This window comes from Myodes glareolus, chromosome 4, assembly GCF_982192425.1.
Source record: "Myodes glareolus chromosome 4, mMyoGla1.1, whole genome shotgun sequence".
Classification (NCBI taxonomy): domain Eukaryota; kingdom Metazoa; phylum Chordata; class Mammalia; order Rodentia; family Cricetidae; genus Myodes; species Myodes glareolus.
In genome coordinates, this window is record NC_142029.1 from 118,611,740 (window position 1) to 118,634,088 (window position 22,349).

A 22,349-nucleotide genomic window follows, 5' to 3' on the forward strand; every position below is an offset into this window, starting at 1 on the left:
TTTGAAATGTTTGATAATACAAATTACAATGAAAGAAATATGAAAGACATAAATACAAAACACAAAGCTGAAAAAAATCATTCATATTTAATCCTGAATAAAAATGTCAAAAGTTGGTCTGCAGTGATGAGTTACAGCCTCACCATCACTGTCTTCTCACCCAAGGCAACCTCCTCCATGTAAACTATACACAAGATTGGTCAAAAAGGTCTCCACCACGGCTAGTGTTCAGTCAAGGGACAGTGCTGTTCTTGTTGTGGAAAAAAAATAAATCAATGATCAAGCTACAAAATGAAAGAACAGTACAGAAGATCTGTGCTTTGGACTAGAATGTCTGCATGGCCTCTGGAGGCCTCACAGCTGATGCAGTGCCATCAACAGGGCCTGGGTAGTGTGCCAGAGTCACTGGCTGACTGGGAAGGATCCAGTCAGATACACTGCCAGTCCAAAGCAGTCTAAACACAAGCAACGGACAGAAGCCATCTGACATCTCTGCCCTCATTGTGGGTTTTTACTTTGATGGCACATCCAGACTCTATCAGACTGACCCGCTGGGCACACACTGTGCCTGGAAGGCCAAGGCCATCGTCTAGGCACCAAGACTTGGTCTGGGAACCAAGTCAGTGCGTGAGTTTTTAGAGAAGAACGACACTGATGATCTGATTATCAAAGCAGTGATTAAGGCACTTCCTGAAGGGGTCCAGTCAGGGGGCCAAAATATTTAACTTGCTGTCATGAGGTAGGATCACCCCTTAAGAGTCTAAATCCTGAAGAAATAGAGATGTTGCTGAAATCAAAGAAGATAAAGAAGAAAATGAAGAGAAGAAACAAGAGAGAACATTTTGATCAAGAGAGCATTGGCTGCAGCAGGTTCAACTTTGGTGTTGTGGACCTGTGTCAACTTATCCCGGGGCTCAGTAAACATCTACATTTATTAGCTTTAAAAAAGTGTCCAAAATTATGGCATTGATCTTGATATAGTATGGTAAAGAACATTGTGTAAAAATGTTTGCCCTGAGCATGGAGAAGAAATAAATGCCTGGGTACTTGTCACATTAGCTAGCGCTGCTTGAGAAGAAACAATAGGGATGCACATAATCTGTGTGAAGAAATGCGTGTGTTCTTTTCTAACTTTGTATTGATTGTGATTTCACATCATGCATCTTAATCCCGCTCCTCTCTTTGTCCCCTCGCCTCCGTCCTCCGTCCTAGCAATCCCCACCCTCAATACCTCCAAATTTAAAAGTATAACCAAAAAAATCTAACCAACAAAACATCTCAGTGTGGAAGCTGTAGTGTGGCCCAGTGAGTCACACAGTATACCCATTAGTTCCTACATATTTATTAGTCAGCGCTCATTGTGGGAGGTGGGAAAGTTGGCCTTGGAGACATGAGCCCTGAAAAGCTGGTCCTGTCTTGCACCAGCTGCAGCATCAGGAGAGGTGGGAGCTGTACCTTGCCTACCAAAACAGTATAGTTAGCCCTGGTGGTGGAGTGCAGGTGAGCCCAGGCCCAAGCATGTTAGAGCTGGAGAACAATCCCCCACCCCTGCTGCCTGCTGCACTGGGTGAGACAGCTGAGGCAATGCTCGAGAGCTCTCCCTGGTGGTGAAGATTAGGGAAAACCGGTAGGCTGACCAACCCACTACCACTCAGGCCCACCACCACAACTATAAATTAGCCCATTCCCACTCCTCACCAATGAAGTGCTGGAGTAAGAAATGGGTTCGAATGAAGTTTGCTCCGCTGTATTTGTCACTGGTAAAAAAATATCCTGTAACCTAGGAGCCTTTTTTTATTTTTCATTTGCAAAGTAGTGACAATATTCTCTTCTGTACATGGCTGTGATAAACACCCAGGAAATGTACGCATGTTTTTCACCAAATGCAAAGCAGCACAGAAATGTCATTAAGCTGAGCAGACAGAGGAATGAAACAAGAGTGAACACCCGCTGAGCCTTGGGAGACAGAGGGTGAAGAGGCTCTTAGGACAGTTTACCTGCAGCAGGCACAAGAGCAGATGCAGTGGGCCGCAGAGATGCAGCTCTACAATCTAATGCTTGAACTCCTCTTGACATTGTTTCTAGACATATTAGGCTGGAGAGCTATGTCATTGGCTTTATCCTAGCAAGTTTAAGGTGACTGAGGCAGTCTAAGGGGCACATTGAATAGACAATCCACATAGTGCCACCAAAGTCTCTCCATTCAGTGTTTTCTAATGTATTGTCGATGATTTATTCGTAGTTTCTGAATGAAAATTGAAAATATTTTGGCTTCCAAAATGGCTTAGTGGGTAAGGGCACCTGCCTTCTGACCTGATGACTTGAGTTGAATTCCCAGGACCCAAGTGGTAGAAAAAGAATAGACTCCTGTGACTTTTTTTCTGACCTTCTTAGGTGTGGTGTGGTGTGAATGTGTGTTTGCACACACGCACATACAGGTAAATAAGAATGTAACAAAAGGAGACATATTTTTTAAAAGTTTTAGTCCAACAAGAATGAGAAAATACATAGAGAAGCACAAGTATTAATCTCAGTAGCAATTTTAACGTGTTACACTTTGAACACACTTAAAGAAACACAAATATTTCAAGCACCTGTGGAAATAGGCAATGGGGTGTGTATACTAAAATTCAAATTTCCAAAAATGATTTTATCCTAAGAATACTAGGCTGAGGAAATGGTTACCATCAGCATTTTTTCATGCATTTTAATAGAACTGCCACATATTCTATCTCTTCCACCACCATGAGATTCCCTCCATCAACTCCTAAAACTAAGAAAATAGTATAAAAACACAGGAATGTCAATAAAAAGATAACAAGTTCATTATATCTTAAATTTATTGTGGGCACTTGCATGATTTATCAGTTGTGGGGAACACACTGAAATCCTGGGTTATGAGCCCTGTTTTCCCATATCCTCTAGGGCTAGAGGGCTTATCTGCATTGTATTAAGAACCTGCGGCCAAGCTGAAATCAAGATGAACTTCCTAAACAACTTCTTGCAACAGAAACATCTTAACACACCAAGAAAGCATTTTGAGTGGTAATTAATCTAGACATGAGTAAAGTTTTTTCCTTATCTGCAGACTAAAAATAAAAGGTCAGACAATGGCACCCACCCATGTACACATCTGGGCTGTGGTTGCTTCAGGAATGCAAGCAATGAAGTGATTCTTCTCAGTCTGACTCACTAGCAAGGATCTGTTACGAAAATATCTTTAAAAGTATTATTTTGGGAGACTAAGGGCTTGGGGTGAATTCCTGAGAACATCCAGTGGTAAATTACATTGTGTTCCATTTCATCTCTCTGTATTTTAAAAATCTTTTTATGTCTTTGTGATGTCCCATGTAGGGTCATAGTTTCAGTCTTCTGCCCTGCTGATGCTGGTGTTGAGAACACGGCTTGATTGTGGTAAGAAAATTCAGGGGAAGTTCTAAGTCTGAGTCAAGCCTTAGGGTTCTCCAGTGTTCTCATTTAAATCTCTGAGCGTTCGTGAGTGTCATGGACAGGACATTCTACTGAGCAGGGTCAGAGTACACGTACAGAGTAGGTCTAGATTTAGCTTGAAGAGAGGAGCAAGCACTATACAAGCTATACTAGCTTGATCAAACACACTAACACCAGATATGAAAAAGAATACATTATTTCTAGTTAAAGCTGCCGAGTTTTCAGATGGTTGCTACATAGCTCAATATGCTAACAGCTAACTAAGATACACAATAACAATATAGTTCAAAATTTAGGACAGACAGGGCTATTGAAATGGATGTTATTGGAAGAAAAATATATACACTTTGATCACAAGCATATTAAAAGTGCTGATGACTATGTGACCTATGAATGGCATATTCAAGCAAGTATTAAAACCTCCTAGTTTCACATGTGCTGAAAACCCTCTTCAGTGCTCCAATATATAGAAATGACTATTATTCTTGAATTTCTACCCTGGTTGGTTTAGCAAGCAACAAAATCAGAAAGTAACACACAACGAGATGCTTTATTAATGAATGAAGAATGTTTCAAAGTAGCATATAACAGAAGACTTTAATTATTTACTACACAGTAGGAGTTTGATATAATACAGAATGTATGTAGTCTAAAATATACTGAATGTATTCATCTTGTTTCATTAAAATAGCTGCACAGTGGCAAGTACAGTGTTTCCTTTTGCAGTGTGGATTCTGTTGATCACCTACTTTTGTATGCTTTTAAATTCTAACTTAATGGACTCCCTCGTAATATTGTTAAAGATTAGTATTTGACTGAACTCCTTTTGGAAGGCTGCTACATTAATTTACACAGTCTGAATAGACTGGGCAAACAGAACTGCTTCTAAAAGGAGAATGCTTTTATGATTATTGTTCAGAAGTACCACATCACCATACCATACCTATTTTTTTTTGTGCCACTCACAAGGTATAGATTTTTATCCCTCTAATTTTTTTAATGTCTACTTCTAAAACATGTGGTTCCAACCATGTGATAAAAAAGGAACAAGCTGACCTTAAAACTTACAAAAATAAGTGACATGTTATTTTTTTTTGCCTTAGTTCCTGTGACAGCTATGTTAAGCTAAAATTTAGCACATGTGTCTAACCCTAACAAATATTTACATTTAGGCATATATCAAACACACACTGGAATGTGTAGTCTACTTTGGGTGCTATTAAAATTTCCTGGATCCCATTGGATAATGGCTATATAAAGGGTAAAGATTTTTAGCTAATTTTCTTGAAGGCTTGTTGGTGTATATTTTCAGAGAGCCAAGAAATAAAAAAAAAATGGGGCAAATTTTGCTCAAAGAAATAGAACATATATACGCAAACCTTTGACTTGGAAACCACAGTCAAATTCTGTAGGAACTAACGTAATACAAGTTATAGGCATTTCAAGTGTGTGTGGACTCCCTAGAGTAGAATGCCCCACTTTTTGAACCTTTGTATATAACTAAAATTATGATGCAGATATGACCTCAAGTATCTTCTGGAAAAAGGTATAGTTAAGTAACCCAGAACTCTTGTAAGAAAGACCTGCAGGTGATGCAATCCCAACAACAGTAACCCCGGCCTCTGTGTGTGCGCTGAGCTTCAGGGTTCTTGCTCACTGCAGCTCCTTGTGTCTCTTGACTTCAGAGTCTCAGAATCTTTTTTGCAATTCAGGCTTTTTTCTGTTCATTCATTTACCAAAGGCAGAGTCACAGCACCATCTTCAAACACTGCTACCGGGAGGCATTAAGAAAGTGTTGAATTTGAGCACCCGGGGAAAAGAGCATTGGCAATTGTAACAAGAGATCTTACTCTAGTATATAAAAGCATGATATTGATCCATTTTGATAAACTGCAACATTTCTATGACTGTCCAGGCCTAATACTCCATAAAACAATCTTGTGATAAGGAGCACATTATGGAGCCATAAAGTAAATACGCTGTAGACACAGCACTCAGCACTTCTAAGAATGAAATCTTATTTTAATAACAAACTTCAACATGGAGTTTTACCGGCTGGCAGAAAGACTATTGTATTTTATATGCATCACTGGACTTATTTTATGAATAGTTAGCAAGTTCCCTATAAGTATAAAAGTCAAATTATCTCTAATATTAATTGTTTTATTGTATGAGTCCAGCAAAGTTAAGAAATTAGCATAAAACTTGGAAATGACTAGTGTTGATTATAAACATTTCTTCAAAGTACCCTTGCTTTAGACAAGCACCTCTAAACTTTAACATATGTGTCACATGTATAACATGTGTGTTGTATGTAAAACATTAATCAGACTACCATGGTAAGAGATCGCCTGATCAAGGACAGGGCCCTCTCTGCACTCCACAGCATTATTATCTCTTAAAAAATGCAATTTGGGCCGAGCAGTGGTGGCACAACACTTTAATCCCAGCACTCGGGAGGCAGAGGCAGGCAGATCTCTGAGTTCGAGGCCAGCCTGGTCTATAAGAGTTAGTTCCAGGATAGGCTCCAAAGCTACAGAGAAACCCTGTCTCAAAGAAACAAAAAACAAACAAACAAAATGCAGTTTGGCATTTAGCGTGAAAATGAGGTTTCTATCTGTTTTAGTAGAGGACTAGGAACAAATAGGTCATTAATATCCTTGAACCTGCGCTTCAATAATGTATTTCAACATTATATGATATGAAGAAAACTGAAAGATTCTAATCCAGTTATCATAATTTTGCTGACATTGCAAATGTAGCACAAATGATCAGAGAATAGTAATTTTTTACAAAGAACCACAGTGGGTTGATATTCAAATTGCATGCAAATAACTTCCGCTGAACTGAGTCTCTAATGTTTGCTAATATTGTCAAAACAATGAGGCAGACACTGCGACCTCTGTCAAAAACGTGCATACAAATTACCCATTTGCAAACATAAGTGTCAAATCTGTTCAGTCTCCACAGAAGACCTGATTTTAAGATGCTGTGTGTAGAATGCGGAACACGTTCTTACTCAGTTACACTGTCAAATTAACAGGATCATAAGTGACATGAGCCTCTGAATCGATACCTCAGGGATTTCTTGATCATCAGCAAGATATAAACACTATTATTCTTTAAAGTACAAAAAAAGTTACACACTTGAGGGCATGCTCTCGAAGCCCCTGTTCCCTTATTGAGGAGCTAATGGGGGAGGAAGGACCCTTCTTTTATAAATGTGTGGTGTCTGGTACTGTTTCCATGCTGTAGTGGATGCCTGTACAGACACAGGCAGCACTAATTGGACTTAGTGGGTTAGGAAAGACTAAAAGAGACTGCCTGGTGCCTTTGATTGTGCAAAAGAATTACTAAATAAACATGCAAAATTCTCAGACCTTTTGTTAGGGCACTTTTGACTCTGAAGCGGTCAATCCAGAGCAGCAATGGGAGCATGGCCATGGAATGTGTACAATCAATCCAAGGGACACAGCTACACACCCTCATGACACCCTGATCTAAGCATGGATATTCTGATTGATGATGTGAGATCCCAATCCATTGCTTTTTTACATGAATAATTCGAAGTGCTAGAAGGGAGTATTTTAGAAGAAATCAACACAATGTATAAAATATGTGACTCCACTTGCCATGCCAAATTCAGTCATAGCACGTGTCTCCTCAAAAGCAGTGTTCATCTTGGACATGTGGCCAGACCATTCTTTGGGAGTACCAAGATCAGAATAATGGCTAACAGCTTCCCCTTGGGAAACTTCAAAGGATAAAGAAATTGAGACACAAATATTCTAGACATAGAGATATGTCCGAAACAGGGATTCATGTGGGTTTGGGGCAATGTACGAGGCAGAAAGCAGTGCTGCTCCCAAAGCAGAAACATCATGAAGCCACAGCATTTCCACTCCCTGATACTGCTTTTCTCAGGAACAGGCAGCATCCAGTCACCGAGGAGCAGAAAGAAATTGTCTGTCTCCCCATTTCTCTCTTTCCTGGGAGACCTGTCCACATCTCCTGACCATCTTCTGACTGCCGATGGTCCCAGTAGTCTGTCCAGAGGCTCTCAGAAGCCCTGGTGAGGCTAATGCGTGCAGAGCTCAGCCCCTTGGCCTTTCCCCTTGGCTGGCTTCCTGCCATAGCAGCTTCTACATCCTCCTCTGGGCAGCGCCTGCTGTTCTGTACTCTCACAGCTCTCTGCTAAACAGACCACAGAGTCCATACACAGACCATTTGGAAAAGATATTGTTTCCATCGTTATTGTTTTACGTAACGGGATAACAAAGCTCCAAGAGGTATTGCTGGGTTACGGGCCTGTAGGTAAGTAGGGAGGAACCCGAGAACTTAGTGTCTACTCTTCTGATGTAAGGGCCTTGCATGTCTTTGATTTGTATCTCTGCTCCAACTCCAGGGTTTGTGCCAAGATGTACAGGGAGCTTTTTTTCACAACTATAATTGATACAGAACATTATTATTTCAAGGGACATAGTACCACGCCTTTTTGCATAAGGTAATATTTTTAAAGTTTGTGTTTTATAGACTTATTTTGGATAAAACAAGTAGATCAAGTCATTATTTTCAAAGAACAGATATTAAGTATTTTGTGGTAAGGTATGATATTTAGATCTGTTACATTAAAGTATGAAATATTCTTTTATTGGATATATTTTATCTAGTATGTTCTTATTTATTGTAGATTTAAAAAGTCCTTCCATAAAAACTCATCTTCCCTATAATTCTAACAAGGAAAGTAGAGCCTCACCACTAATTTTGAAGACATTTGCTTCATATCCATTGTTACAAACTCAAGTAACAGTTCTTCGATTCTATCATTATCTTTGTGTTTGGCTGCCTTGCTGCAGCTCCAAGTGCTGATGGTCTCAAGTACAACCTTCTCCACAGCAAGGCCTCAGAACCTAATGCCTGTATCAGATATCTGAACTGTAATAGGACTTCACTTTTCAATGTCATTCTAATGTCAGTATATTCCATTTATTTCACAAATAGTAATTTGCGGTTAGCCTTAGAACATAGGGTCCAGTGTCTCATAGCCCCAGGCCTACTGCAGCTCTCCATTATAGATAAAAAACACTGCAGTTGGTACTCAAAATAAAAGTTAACAGTGTTTCATGCTTTCTTTAAATGCAGAAAAAGGAAAAACTCAGGAATAGTTTGTTAGTCTTGCCTAAGACATTTTGCTTTATTTCATTTATAGTTCCTGGTTTTGAAGTCCGAGTACACAGTCACTCTGTTTAGTTCCCATATTCCAAAGAGATACTCTGAGAGTATAGGGATATTATCCCTACACCAAGTACACAAGACTATATCAATAGGTAGGCACATGTTAGGAGGTGTGTCAAACAGAATATTTGTGATTGAATGGAAATAATAGTATAAAAGTGGATGGTTAAGGAAACTCTATGCCACATCTCTCAGGATAGACAGTCCACTGAGGCATGAACATTGTTCAACTGAACCATCCTAATAATAAGAAATTCCATAGGCCTGTCATCATACCAGTGTTCTGAGAACTCTGCCGTGTCCAGGATGCTAAATTCAATATCCTGGGGAGAACAGATAAGAAGTGAGTTGGTTCATGTTTTTCTTTTTAAAAAATGAAGCTCTTATTTATTTATTAAGCTTTGTTTCTGATTTTCATTGTTGGAATACACGGAAATTCTACAGGCAGATGGGCTTCAGCCATACTAATTACCACAGCAGTCTGTTAGCCCAGGTGCTGTTGAGAGCGGGGACAGCCACATAATCAACACTAAGAGAATTCTGTCCTCTACGAGACAGCTACAGAAGCAGTACTTCTCATGCATGTAATTTGTAAAGTATCCAAATGTCTATGTCTGGGGTGACAACGAACCTTTTCTTATTTACTTGGGATCTTTCAGTATACATAACTATTCTTCAAAGGTCTGGCATGTCACACAAATGAAGGGACTTGCCAAGCAATAACTTTGGAAGTGTTCTGACCAGTTGCTGATTGGACAGACTTCATGCTATTTGCTTTGTTGTGAAAGGTTAGGAGTCTTATGTTTCAGAGGTGAAGGTCCAGACATACCACCAAAGCTGTCCACTTTCAGATACTTCTCTTTAATATTATTGCTAAATATGTCGCACCATTAGAATCTTCTTCAAAATTAAAGGATATTTAACAATCACATGCATCCCAATGTAAAGCATCTGTAATGACTTTGCGGGGGGTGGTGGTGGTGGAGGGAGTCCCAATGAAGCCTCTCCCTCTTTGCTAATAGAATACCCCTGCTGGCTAGAGAAGACAAGAAGTGAAGAGAGATGGGCTGCACATAGGCAAAGACTGAAGGATTCTTCAGCGATGTTCATTGGATGAGCTGAGACCTGCTCAGGTTTTGACTCAGGGTCTTTGTTTATGAGGTGATGACTTTAGCAATCAGATGGAAACACAGGCTTCCTCTATGCTTGTACCTGTGATGAACACTGGTGTGGGGATGACGAGCTGCTTCTTGTCAATTCTGCTATCTTAGTGCATACTGGTAGTTATATCAAGCACAGGGAAAACATGGACAGAACAATTTACATGTCACAAAACCAAACAAAAAGTCAAGAAAGTTGTGTGATACATCTAGATATGCATTTTCACTAGAACCCAAGTAGGTACAATGCAAATGCAGATGTGACTGAGTCCTTAAGTGACAGTTCTAGGAGAGGAGTCTGGAGAGTTCCAATAACTGTCGTCAGCGTGTCACACACCCCCAATTAATACATTTGCCTCCTCTAAGTAACCAGCACTTCTTACACATCTGTTACTAATTTCTATTCTATAACACAGCTCAGCATGCATGGGTTTTATCTCCATTAGTGCACAACTTGTTTGAAGGATGACATTGGCTCCCGTTCTTCCCTCTGCCCTCATGTCCCCAGCTCATTTCACGCTCATGGAAATTAGACGTCAAATAGTCACCCCAAAAAATTAATATGTGTTTGTCACACCACCTCGAAGTTTCAAATCTGAAACATCCATCACTCATTCTGTCCATATACTCTGGGCACTTTGTGAAACTAAGTCAAAAGGCTTTCAGGGAATGGTATTGTCTCCCAGTTGTTTCCTAGGAGAGGTAGGAGGGGCAAGGGGAAGACAAAGCTCTGAATAATAAACAATTAGGATAGCCAGCAAATAAAACTACCTTCATATCTTAGCGCGGGTCTGACGTCAGTGGGAAATGTACGTGGAGGTAGGTGAAAGGTTTTACTAACAGTTTTGTCAAGTGTACTGTTCTCATTTTTGTAGATCTGTGTTCATTTTGTTATTTAGTCCTATTCTTGTCATATATCATGAACAAGAGACATGTTAGGAATTTTGCAGAATTCAAGGTTGAGCAAGGCAAGAAATCTGACACAGAAAAATTTAATGATGGAAATAACTCAGGAAAAGTTTTAATGTAACAGAGTTAAAATTTCAAAAGTAAAATTATAATGAAGATGTAATGAGTGTTCTGACGTTCACACCTCATTGTCCTCATACTGACGCGTTCTCTAAGCTTGTGCAAGCTTTTGTTCCTGTGTTTAAAGAGAGAGGCCCCCAAAATGTGCCCGGGAAGCATTATTTTCTTGGCTGAATATTAAGACCACAAGGGGTTATAAGTGTTTTCCTTCCCATGAGAACAGGTGGGCACGTGAATACAGTGTTGAAAATGTTCAGACATTTCTATTAATGTAAGAAACGTAAGTTGCTATGGCTTCATGCATGTTAGAACTTCTGATCAGGCCGAATGGGAATTTCGAAATGTCAGAGTCTATCGTTTATAAATGAGGAGATTACGGGACAGCGAGATAAAGTAAACCAAAACCAGATTGAATGCTTGTCTTAAATAAAGATGAATTCGATGTATTAAGACTTCATTATTAGCCCTTCTAGTTTTGTGTATGTATTTTCCATATATGGTGAAGAGGTCCATATGAACATTCTCCTAAGTATACTGAAAGTGTTCAAATAAATAAACATCAATTCACCCATCAAACGTCCTTCATTATGTGTTTTAAACTTGCAATGAATTTATAGAAATTGTAAATGATTATTTCAGAATTTATAATTAATATCCATGTCTTAACAACATGACATGAGCCCCGTAGACCAAGATAACATCCTTACTACAATTTAAAGATTATGAAAAAACATGGGCACATGAAGCACAAGTGTTCTTAACACATTTACAGCAAGAGACAGACATGGGGGGTTGATAATGGTTTATAAAGGGCAGCAATCTAGGTGACCATGGAAATATTCCTTGCAGGAAAGTAGCGAAATCTTTCAATTGTCCTTTCCAGGTGTACTTTCACTCGTGTTTCCTGTCAGGCTCTCCTCCCCTACCGCTTCCTGCATGTGCACAAGCATGGAATTTCTGTCTTAATCTTGCACTGGATAAAGAGCAGATTGAAGTTGAGTTCCTTGAAGCCTGATGAGATGTCTCATGGTCTTCTTCAGTTACATATCTGCTTATGGATCTCTTTAGTCTTTAGGTGTTTGTTTCAAAGACAGGTGAGACGAACCCTGTTCTCTTTTTAGTGTATCTAGCAAATAGATATTTGATTATATACATGCTTCTGGTTCGTGGTGGTTCTAACACATCTTGCATTAATCTACAGCAACTGGAGGAACAGTGGAACACTCAGATCTTAATCTATAGGCACTGCATTAGCAACACCCCTATTTTCTAAGTTTCTATAAAACTCTTAATTGATTAGTTAACTTCTTATTAAGTCTTGATTACAGGGTAAAGGCAATGCTAGGCACTGTTTTTGTTTGGAGGGCTGTCTGTGTGATATCCATTGGCATATATCTGTGTGTGTTTGTTCGTAACTGTGTGTGGGTGTGATGTCCATGTGTAAATACATCTGTGTGGGTTTATGAATGTGTATGTGGTGATTCTAGGACCACTTCCAGTGTCAAGCCTTGCATTCGCCTTCTTTGAGATAGGATCTCATGGTGTTTGCTTCTGAGTATATGTTAGCCTAGTTAGACCCGAGCCTCTAGGGACTCTCTTGTTTCTGACTCCCAGCTTACTTTAGGAGGGCTGAGATTCCAGACAACTGCTAGGAAAGCCAGCTTTGCACTGGTCTTAGAGAACTGAACTCAGGAACTTACGTCGGCACACTTCTCTTTTGGAGTACTGGGGAAAAAACTCAGGGCCTCCTAGAGCCAGGCAACTTACCTGATACTGACCAACATCCCGAACCCTCAGGCACATTTTAAGAGAAAAACTCTAAAAAGAGTAAGCAAATATAAGTACTAAATAGGCTTTATTCATATATATATTTGCTTCATATTGAAACAAATTTTAATCAGCCATTCTATTTTTTCACAAAAATAAACCCAATGTTTATTTTGCTTTGTAAGGCAACATATAATACCTTAAAAACCAATTGATTGTGGGACCACTAGTTAGCTGAGCTTTTGTTGTTAATGTTGCATTAAGGCAGCAATTCTGAATCTGTGGGTCACGGCCCCTTTGAAGGTTGAGTGATCCTTTCACAGGGGTCACATATCAGATATCCTGCATAGCAGATGTTTACATTACAAGTTAGAACATTAGCAAATTTACGGTTATGAAGTAGCGATGAAATTATTTTATGGTTGGGGGTCACCACAACATGGTCAAAGCATTAGGAAGATTGAGAAGCACTGCGTTTAGGTTTTTAAAAAGAAGTGAATTATAGAGCTATTATCATTGATTTATTACAGAAAAATATCTTTTTTCCTTAGCTAGTGTGAAATCAGTGTTCTCGCCCCATTTTTTGAGTATTTGGGCTATACAATGAGAGCTAATTTTCTGAATGATAGTCACAAGACTGTGCAGAAGTCTCACTTAACAAAGCAAGGTTTAATTATGTTCTATGCTACATTTGCCAAGAAATAAATTTCAGGGAATATTTAAAGTATTCCTGGGGAAAAAGTTGCAGTAACCTCCAGTTAGGTACATGTGCACATCTGGATAGCTCCCAATGCCCATCAGTCCCCCACAAGCACATGTGCAGGGTGGATTTACAGCCATCAGTCCACAGCACCTGTGCAGTGTGGATTTGCAGTCATCAGTCCACAGCACCTGTACAGTGTGGATTTACAGCCATCAGTCCACAGCACCTGTGCAGTGTGGATTTACAGTCATCAGTCCACAGCACCTGTGCAGTGTGGATTTACAGTCTCAGTCCACAGCCCCTGTGCAGTGTGGATTTACAGTCTCAGTCCACAGCCCCTGTGCAGTGTGGATTTACAGTCTCAGTCCACAGCCCCTGTGCAGTGTGGATTTACAGTCTCAGTCCACAGCCCCTGTGCAGTGTGGATTTACAGCCATCAGTGCACAGCACCTGTGTGTGCAGTACGGATTTACAGCCATCAGCCAACAGCACCTGTTCACTGCAAATTTACAACATTTTTAGTGTTTAGGAGTGTCTATAATTTCCATGTTTACTCCATAATCATATGATGTTTTTAATTAAAAATCTTAGTTAAGAAAAGTATACATCTGGTATTTGAATCACCAATACTGCTGAGTAAAGTCAGTGAATTAAGCAATATACAAACCAGGAATACCGACGAGCCTGAGGAGACTGTTAAGCTTTGGAGATTCCAGCTGTTTTGTGAAAAAGTTTTAAACATCTGATGGGTGGTTGAATCAGATGATTCCTGCAAAGCCTGCCTTCTTATGATTCACGGGTGATAAGAATTAACTGGCCAGACCACGAGGTTTCCTTATGGGTTGAAGGTAAGAGAGTAAAGTCTGCATCAAGGCAAACGCACCACAAAAACTAAATAATTATAGCAAGGTAACAAGCTTCCATAAAGCTTATCCTGTTTAGTATCTAGTCAATGATAACACTTAAAAGATATTACTTTCTTTTAATGTAAACCTTCAACTTTTGTTTACCAAAACCAAAAGAAAAGAAAAAATGCCAACAGAAAAACACCTTTTGTCCTACAAAAAATAATTTCAGCTGCTTACAAACACACACACACACACACACACACACACACACACACACACACACACACAATACTGGTAACATCTGTACTTGAGAAATCACTGAATGTCAGTCATACAGGCTTTCCTAGTGTCTTCTCGAGCAGAAGAGCTTGAACAAGATGTCCAGTATCACAGCTGCTCCCATATTCGAGAAGCCATTACTGGATTTGGGAAAACAAAGGACTACTGAGACAGAGAAGAGATCAAATGACTGGGGGATGACTCTATGGGTAAATCACCTGCAGCACAGCAGTGAGGCCAGGAGTTAATATCCTGGCACCAAAGAAATGCCAAACAGGCTTGGTTGCCACCCTATGATCCTTGCCCCCAAGGATGGAGCCAAGGGATTGATTCTGCTAGGGCAGTCAGAATACCTGAGTCTTCAAGCTTAGGTCCTAGTGACAAATTCTGCCTTAATATGTAAATGGAAAAGTGGTCAAGTCAAAACCCCATTTGCAAGTTCTGGCCACCATGTTCCTATGCACCCATGCATATGTGAACACACATACACATACAGCAATGAAAAGGAAACTGAATGCCTGAATAGGTCTAAACATCTATAGCAAAAATGCTCTATATAATTAATATTCTTCCCAGAATATTTTGTTATGTTTTCTCTAAAAAATTTTTATATATTTCTACATATTGAAGAGTTTTGTAAACGGGGACATCCTTCCTCTCCTTCTGATTTATTTTTTCATCATCTGGCACCACATAACCAACCCCTCTTCTCGCTAAGCCTGGCTCTTTCAGGAATCTCTTACTCCTCAACAGATCTCAGCATCTGTCATATCTGTTCTCCTGATTCGTGATTTCCTTCATGCTCCTCAGACTTGTACTGTAGCTTCTTCCTCATATCCAACCTCCCCAATTTGTGTGTATGCATGTGCCCTCTTTTAGAATGCATTTCATATCATTCACAGCTTCCTGTTATGCATTATGTAAACATCCATAATATATGGGAAAGAGTATGGTGGCATTGACGTAATTAGAACAAAAAGTGATACATAGTCTTTCATCTGAGACAAGCACAAGAGAAATAGAAATAAAAAAAATCTTCAGGCTGATAGAAGAGCCTCTAAATAATGGGACACAGCTGAAAACTCCTAAATACGGATGAGGTCCTGACTCAGGACTGTGACTGCTGTTTGGTTCATAAGTAGACACCTGGGAGAGAGGCCCCATGGACCCATGAACTCTTTACAGCACAGAACAGTTTACAAGAGAGGAAAAATGTGTACACAGGAGTTCTACCCAATCACCCTTGTCTTCAGACTCTCTACTTTTAGGTAGGTGAATGTTTGGGTGGTGGGGGCTGCTGTGCCCCAGGGTCAAAGAGAGACATATTTAGCTTCTGGGTTGCCCTGCACTTTACTACAGAGTCAATGTCAATCTAGTTTCCTCAGAGATCCATTTCCCTCGTGTGGTCTATGGTCTAGGCAATGGCCAATTTTACCCAGCCTTTTACTTTATATTTCTGTTTGCATGTAAACTTCGTCTTTGACAGGACCCACATCAAACGGGACCATCTAACCCCATTTCCTTCTTCCCTATTACTTAGTCTTCAGTTTTCAAGCTTTATTAATATCTCCTTCTCAACTTCCTGAGTGCCTCTTTTGCTGCCCCATATCCTTCATACACTGCAAGCAGCCCTTGTCCTATGTCAATTAAATGAAACACAACAACAATCACAATGTGTCTCAAATCTTTTTTATTCCTTTCCATTTTCTTCCTACTATAAGTTACTGTTCTTCTTCTTTGTCTCTCAATTTGTCTGAAATGATGTTTTCTCACCCAGAAAATGTTCCTCCTTCCACATTCAGCTTGTCACCTCTTTAGTGGATACAGCCTCTGTACAGTTGTCAGTGCTAACGATACGCCCCCTCCCTCAGGTCACGATTTCTCATCTATCCTCAGTGGCAGGCACATATGTGTCCTGCTAACAACACAGCATTGTCTTGTTATGTCCACATCACATCCTCACTGTTTCACCACTTCGGAGACAAGAACAAGCGTTTAAATAAAGGTCTACAGCTAACAGCCTGAACAGTAGCATGTTTAAGAGAACTGAGATATTCTACATAGGCTGTATCAAGTAGGTTTTGAAGATCCAGCCCTGGAACCCACTAGTTTTGAGTAACTATTTCTATGGAAACAGACATTCTAAATTCCAAGCAGCACATACACACATGGACTTGTTACCTTGAGAATCCATGGGGCCATCAGCTGACACTGGGGCTGGAAGGCAGCCTCCATTCTGGCAACTGGCTTTGCCTTTCTGAGAGTTGGATGAGTTTCGTACCAAGGTGCGAGAGGCAAGTCAGTCATTCACCCCAACCAACACCAGTCAGCCAGCGATCCATCAGATGTTTTCTGCCAACGTGGCTTTCCTGAGTGTGTACCATGCTAATAACTGTATACTGTGTGCGTAGGGACCTCACAGAGGTAACCTTTTCCCTCCAGGTCAGCCCTGACTTTGAGCTCTGCAACTTCAGAGTCCTCTGTGAGCTTGAGTCTGGTGTGCCTGCCGAGGAGATTCAGTTCATTTACATGGAGCAGCTCCTCACAGATGACCACTGCTCGCTGGGTACCTATGGTCTCAAAGATGGTGATATGGTTGTACTACTTCAGAAGGACAATGTGGGACTTCAGGCTCCAGGAAGGACTCCAAATCAGCCTCGGGCAGAATTCACTGCATCAGCTGTGGCAGGAACAAGTTCCCGACACGAGCATCACCAACAGCAACGGATACCATCAACACAAACCCATGGATTGGCCTCTGGAGAGAATATGACCTATGCTCAGGATCTTAACAGTCCTGCTCTGATTCGCAGCATGCTTCTTTCCAACCCCCATGATCTGTCCCTGTTAAAGGAACGGAATCCTGCTTTGGCTGAAGCTCTGCTTAGTGGAAACCTTGAGACATTTTCCCAGGTCCTGATGGAGCAGCAGAGGGAAAGGGCCATGAGAGAGCAAGAGATGATTCGTCTTTATTCTGCTGACCCATTTGATCAGGAAGCTCAGGCTAGAATAGAAGAAGAAATTAGACAGCAGAATATAGAAGAAAATATGAACATAGCGATGGAAGAGGCTCCGGAGAGTTTTGGACAAGTGGCTATGCTCTATATTAACTGCAGAGTGAATGGGCATCCTTTAAAGGCTTTTGTTGACTCAGGTGCCCAGATGACCATCATGAGCCAAGCTTGTGCTGAGAGATGTAACATTATGAGACTGGTGGACCGGCGATGGGCTGGGGTTGCTAAGGGAGTGGGCACACAGAGAATTGTGGGCCGAGTTCATCTGGCTCAGATTCAGATTGAAGGTGATTTCTTACAGTGTTCTTTCTCCATACTGGAGGAGCAGCCCATGGATATTCTTCTAGGGCTGGATATGCTCAGAAGACATCAGTGTTCCATCGACTTAAAGAAGAATGTGCTGGTGATTGGCACCACCGGCACACAGACACACTTTCTTCCTGAAGGAGAATTGCCCTTGTGTGCAAGGCTGGTGAGTGGAACTGTACAAGAAGACTCTTCAGACAAGGAAGTAGCAGGCAATATCAAGCATTCAATCAAGGGTCCAGCACGAAAAAAGCATTGAATCAGGTTATATATAAGCCACTTCCATGACGGAGCTAGCCATAGGTCCCAGGAAAGTAGAAGATATGAGCTCATTGGCAATGCCATCATTAAAAACATCTTAGCAACCAGATTTGGCCTTGTGACTGAGTACACAGATGGGTGGCTATGTAAGTCATCACTGTTAAACATAGTGTATGTGTGGGTCCATTCTTCCACTCCAGATCACTGAACCTCATCCAGGAGAGGGGCCGAAACTTCAAGTTGGTTTCCCAACAATCTAGTGGAGGGAAAATGAGTCTCCCTGTCAGATTACATGGAGGACATGTTCAAACCAAGACTGCTAATTTTGCATAAGCTCCTAGGGAAAAAAGCCATTCTTTCAGATTACAAAGACCTGTAAACAAAATGATTTTACATTAACATTAACAATAGTTTTGTATTACCCCAGCTGTCTGTGTGTGTGCATGTCTGTGTGCATGTGTGTGTGTGTGTGTGAAAGTGTGCACACACAAGTGCAGGCCAGAGATTGAAAAAGTTGATATTTTCCTTAACTGCTTTCCACCTTAGTTTTTGAAACAAGTTCTCTCACTGAATCTGGAGCCTTCCCAGTGTTGCAATAGTGTAGCTATCTAGCAAGTTTATCCATCTTTTTCTAGTGAATGCTAGAAAGGAAACATAGGTCCTAATGTTTGTGCACCAGGCAGTGAACTGAGCGAGCAATATCTTCAGCACCCCCAGAACATCTCTCCACACACCTTTTTAAGATGGTATCTCATCATTCTAACCCGGCTTCAGACTTGAGGTATGCCTAAAGATGATCTTCTACTTCTGATTCCCCTGCTTCCACCTCTTGAGTGCTGCGAGTGCAAGCATGTGCCAGCACATCCATTTTTTGTGGTGCTGAGGAGCAAATACAGGCCTTTGTGCATGCCTGACAACATTCAATCAACTATGTTAGCATACCTAGCCTGAATTATTTTCATACTCACAGATATGGCTGCTTTCACATTTGTTTTCATGAGGAAAGTTCCGGAAAATGGTGCAGATTTGACTCCCTTATTAAGCTAACATTACTAAATGCCCACTTGGGAAAACATACACACCAGGTTTATGACACTTTATGGTTTATGGTTTCTCTACCTCCAGATTCCATTCTGATCACGCTTATGAAGTCTACCCCCAAACTTAATTTTGATATGCTTCGATGGAGAGGTTTGAAATCCCCAAGGCATGTTCCTTTCCTTGTCCTTAAAGAAAAAGCAATAATTGTAAGAAAAAAAAATTGTGTTGAATGTTTAGTCTTAGTTCTGGCACTTCTTGGTCTGTATGGTGCTGGGCTTGGAAGGTGAGCATAAGCCACAGTCTAGGACTCTAATGTCTAGTTCAGTTAGGCCATCTTGAAAGCATCTGCTTAGGCCTTTCTGCTCTGTGACTCCTTGAAGAAAGCCAACTTTCAGTACAACTAACGTGGAAAATACAACTCTTTGCCTCAACATCTCCCTAAAACACCTAAGAATAAAAGTCAGATCCAGAGACCATCAGATTCAGGGAAATGATTGGGGGCAATGACTTACTACAAGGGCTTATGTTATAGGGCTGGAGAGATAGCTCTGTGTGAAGATCACTGTTTTCTCTTCCAGATTACCAGGTCAGTTGCCAGAATATATGTAAGATGGTTCACATCACACCTAACCATGATTCCAGTTCCAAAGGGATCCAGTGCCTTCTTCTGGCCTCTGAGAATATCACTCACAAACACATACACTCACACATATACTCACAATACATACACAGTATATTTTTTAAAAGTTAAAAATATTGATATTATATCAATCCTCTAAAAGCCAAGGAGTACCAGCCCTGGGTTTTCCTCTCTGTCACATAGACAAATCATCTACTTCAGGCTTCTACCCATCATCCTTGAATTGCTTCAAAGGTAGGACTGCTTTACAGTGGCCAGTACATCAGTGTGATCTTGTTTACTAAGCAAGGTCTAAGTCATTTGAAGAGTTACTAAAGGTTATAAGAAAGAATAATCCTCTCTGATAAGCAGATTTTAATTTCTTTGGCTTGATTCTTGGTTATGCTCATCATGTACTTCTGAAATAAGTCCACCTGCAGTTTTTCCACACCCGCTCCTCTAACATTACCTATGTTCGTGTAAAGTGTTATACTCAGCAGAGCTGTTAAAAGATCTGTGGACCAATGTCTTTTTGATCTGTGCTACTAATCAGCACTCAAAATGAATTGTAATTACAAATGAAAGACAATCAGAGCCAGTACCAAATATGCTAGCATTAGAATGTCACATGATATCTATTCCAACATCAAATGACCTCTCTAGTCTACAAAAGTCATTCAAAAAATTCACAGAATCTTTAAGATGAAGGATTGTTTACAATCCAATCTTTACATCTCCAATCTTGCTGCACATTCTTTTCTTTCTTCGCAAGTCACACTTAATGAGATGGGTGGTCATACGGTAAGTCTGCTGCAACTTATTATGTAATAGTATGTTCACACTGATAAATGCCCTTCTCATCTTTCTTTCCTTCGCCCCCCCCCCCCGGCTGCTTGTCCTCTAGCTTTCTGCTTTTAGAAGAGTAGGAATCACTTTTGTTTGTTTAAACACTACTCGTACTTAATTTGCATGTACATACCTCTCTGTGTGTGTGTGTGTGTGTTTGTGTGTGTGTGTGTGTGTGTGTTTAAGTGCCATAGAAGCATAGAAGCCAGAAGGGCATGACATCCTTAGAACAGGAAGCTGCATTCCTTTGTGAGTGTCCTGAGGTAGGCACTAGTGTCTGAACTCTAGACCTGATAGGTAAGGCATTGGTACCCTCTTAGCCATCTCTCTAGCTCATAGTTTGTTATCATGGAGCTTATTTATGTACAGCATTATTAGCATTTTGAAGAAGACTTTCTTGTGTGTTAAAGTCAATGGGAGTGATGTGCTCTGGTTTAGGTGTGGGCAGAGCACATATTTTCTACTGCTAATTGATAACGTTACTGTTGAATTCAAATAAAAGGTTAGCAGTTACCAACAGTTACCATGGAATGGAAACCCAGATCCATCAGATTCTTGCTCCATAACTCAACCACCATTTTGAAATTTTACTATGTGAGATATTTATAAAAAAAAACCCTTAACACAAAGAGAGTAGTTAAGGCTATATTAATTCACATGTTTTCCTCTTCAAGTTCCTGTTGTGACAAGGGATACAATAATTTTCTAAGTTAAAAAAAATTAGTGTTTCACATTTGAGGATGTGTGAATTTTGTTCTTGTCTCATGCCATAAAAAGAGACAAGAAAATATAAGATATCACAACACTTAGAAAACATCAAAGCCCCAAGACAGGAATTAGAAAGTTCAAAGTAACATACTAAGAACATATAAACTCCAATGTTGATTGGTGAGCAGGGTAACCAACGAAACAGACACAGCACAGCACAACAGATCTGCCCCACAGAACGATAGTTATGATCTACTATATGCCAAGTACAATTTTAGGTGTACTTAGGTGTCCTCAAGCAACTGATTTTTAGTGCTGACGGTGCTATGAACTCTAAGCAGATGCATTGGAAAGTCTACCAATAGGTTAGAACTTGACAAATGTGACTTAATCACTCATTGGTAAGGTTATCTTAAGAGAACTGAAATACATCTGTCTAAGCTAACAATAATGCTGATATTTGCATAAAAATTAAGTTCAAGTAATCCACAGAGCACACCCTTCAAGAACTTTTAACCAAGTGGAGTTGTGAAGTGCTTCTGATATGCTGCTATAAAAAGTATTTATAGAAGTCAATCAAAAGTTTTCCTCCTATTCCTTTAGCCTCATCAACTCCTCAGACCTGGGTAATGCAGGCCAGTTGGATGAAACATTACAAGTAGATTTAAAAAGTATGCTTGCAGCCATTCTGTAGACCTATGAAAACTTGTAGAGGTCTGTGATAAAGGTTCCATTGTTGCAGTGCATACACTAAGATTAATAAGAAGAAATACTAATTCATTTGGATAAAAGAAACAATCTGATTGAAATAATCTGTCAAATATTTTAGGGATGGAGAAAGTTAATTATTTCAAAATTCTATGAAAACATTATTATTAAAGAAATGTAAAGATAATTTAGTATAAGTAGTCTAAAATGTTTCAACCAAAATCCTTAAATTTTTACAACTCAGCCCTAGAATGAGTACAAAAGAATATGAGAAAAAAGAGGCACAAGATACTAAAAACAGACACAACGTTTAAATGACTCAAAAGCTCTGAGAAACAGCAATCAAATTATATAATTTTTCCCTCCGATTGATAG

At 40.1% G+C, this 22,349-nt stretch overlaps 2 protein-coding genes and 1 pseudogene across 3 annotated transcripts in view; 2 read left to right on the forward strand and 1 right to left on the reverse strand.

The window, feature by feature from the left end:
* Pdgfd (platelet derived growth factor D) overlaps nt 1-22,349 on the reverse strand; it is a 216,450-nt gene that overhangs the window by 105,123 nt on the left and 88,978 nt on the right. The gene's annotated exons all lie outside the window — the stretch shown is intronic.
* Nucleotides 276-846, forward strand: LOC125397081 (proteasome subunit alpha type-7 pseudogene; annotated as a pseudogene).
* On the forward strand, nt 16,614-18,440 carry Ddi1 (DDI proteasomal shuttling factor 1). Its single transcript, XM_048429248.3, has one exon. It carries the CDS (start codon nt 16,854-16,856, stop codon nt 18,048-18,050), a length of 1,197 nt encoding a protein of 398 aa, XP_048285205.1. The 5' UTR covers nt 16,614-16,853; the 3' UTR covers nt 18,051-18,440.

What these genes read in the sequence shown, in the direction of transcription:
- Ddi1 (XM_048429248.3), top strand. Translation starts at nt 16,854, where the DNA reads ATGCTAATAACTGTATACTGTGTGCGTAGGGACCTCACAGAGGTAACC.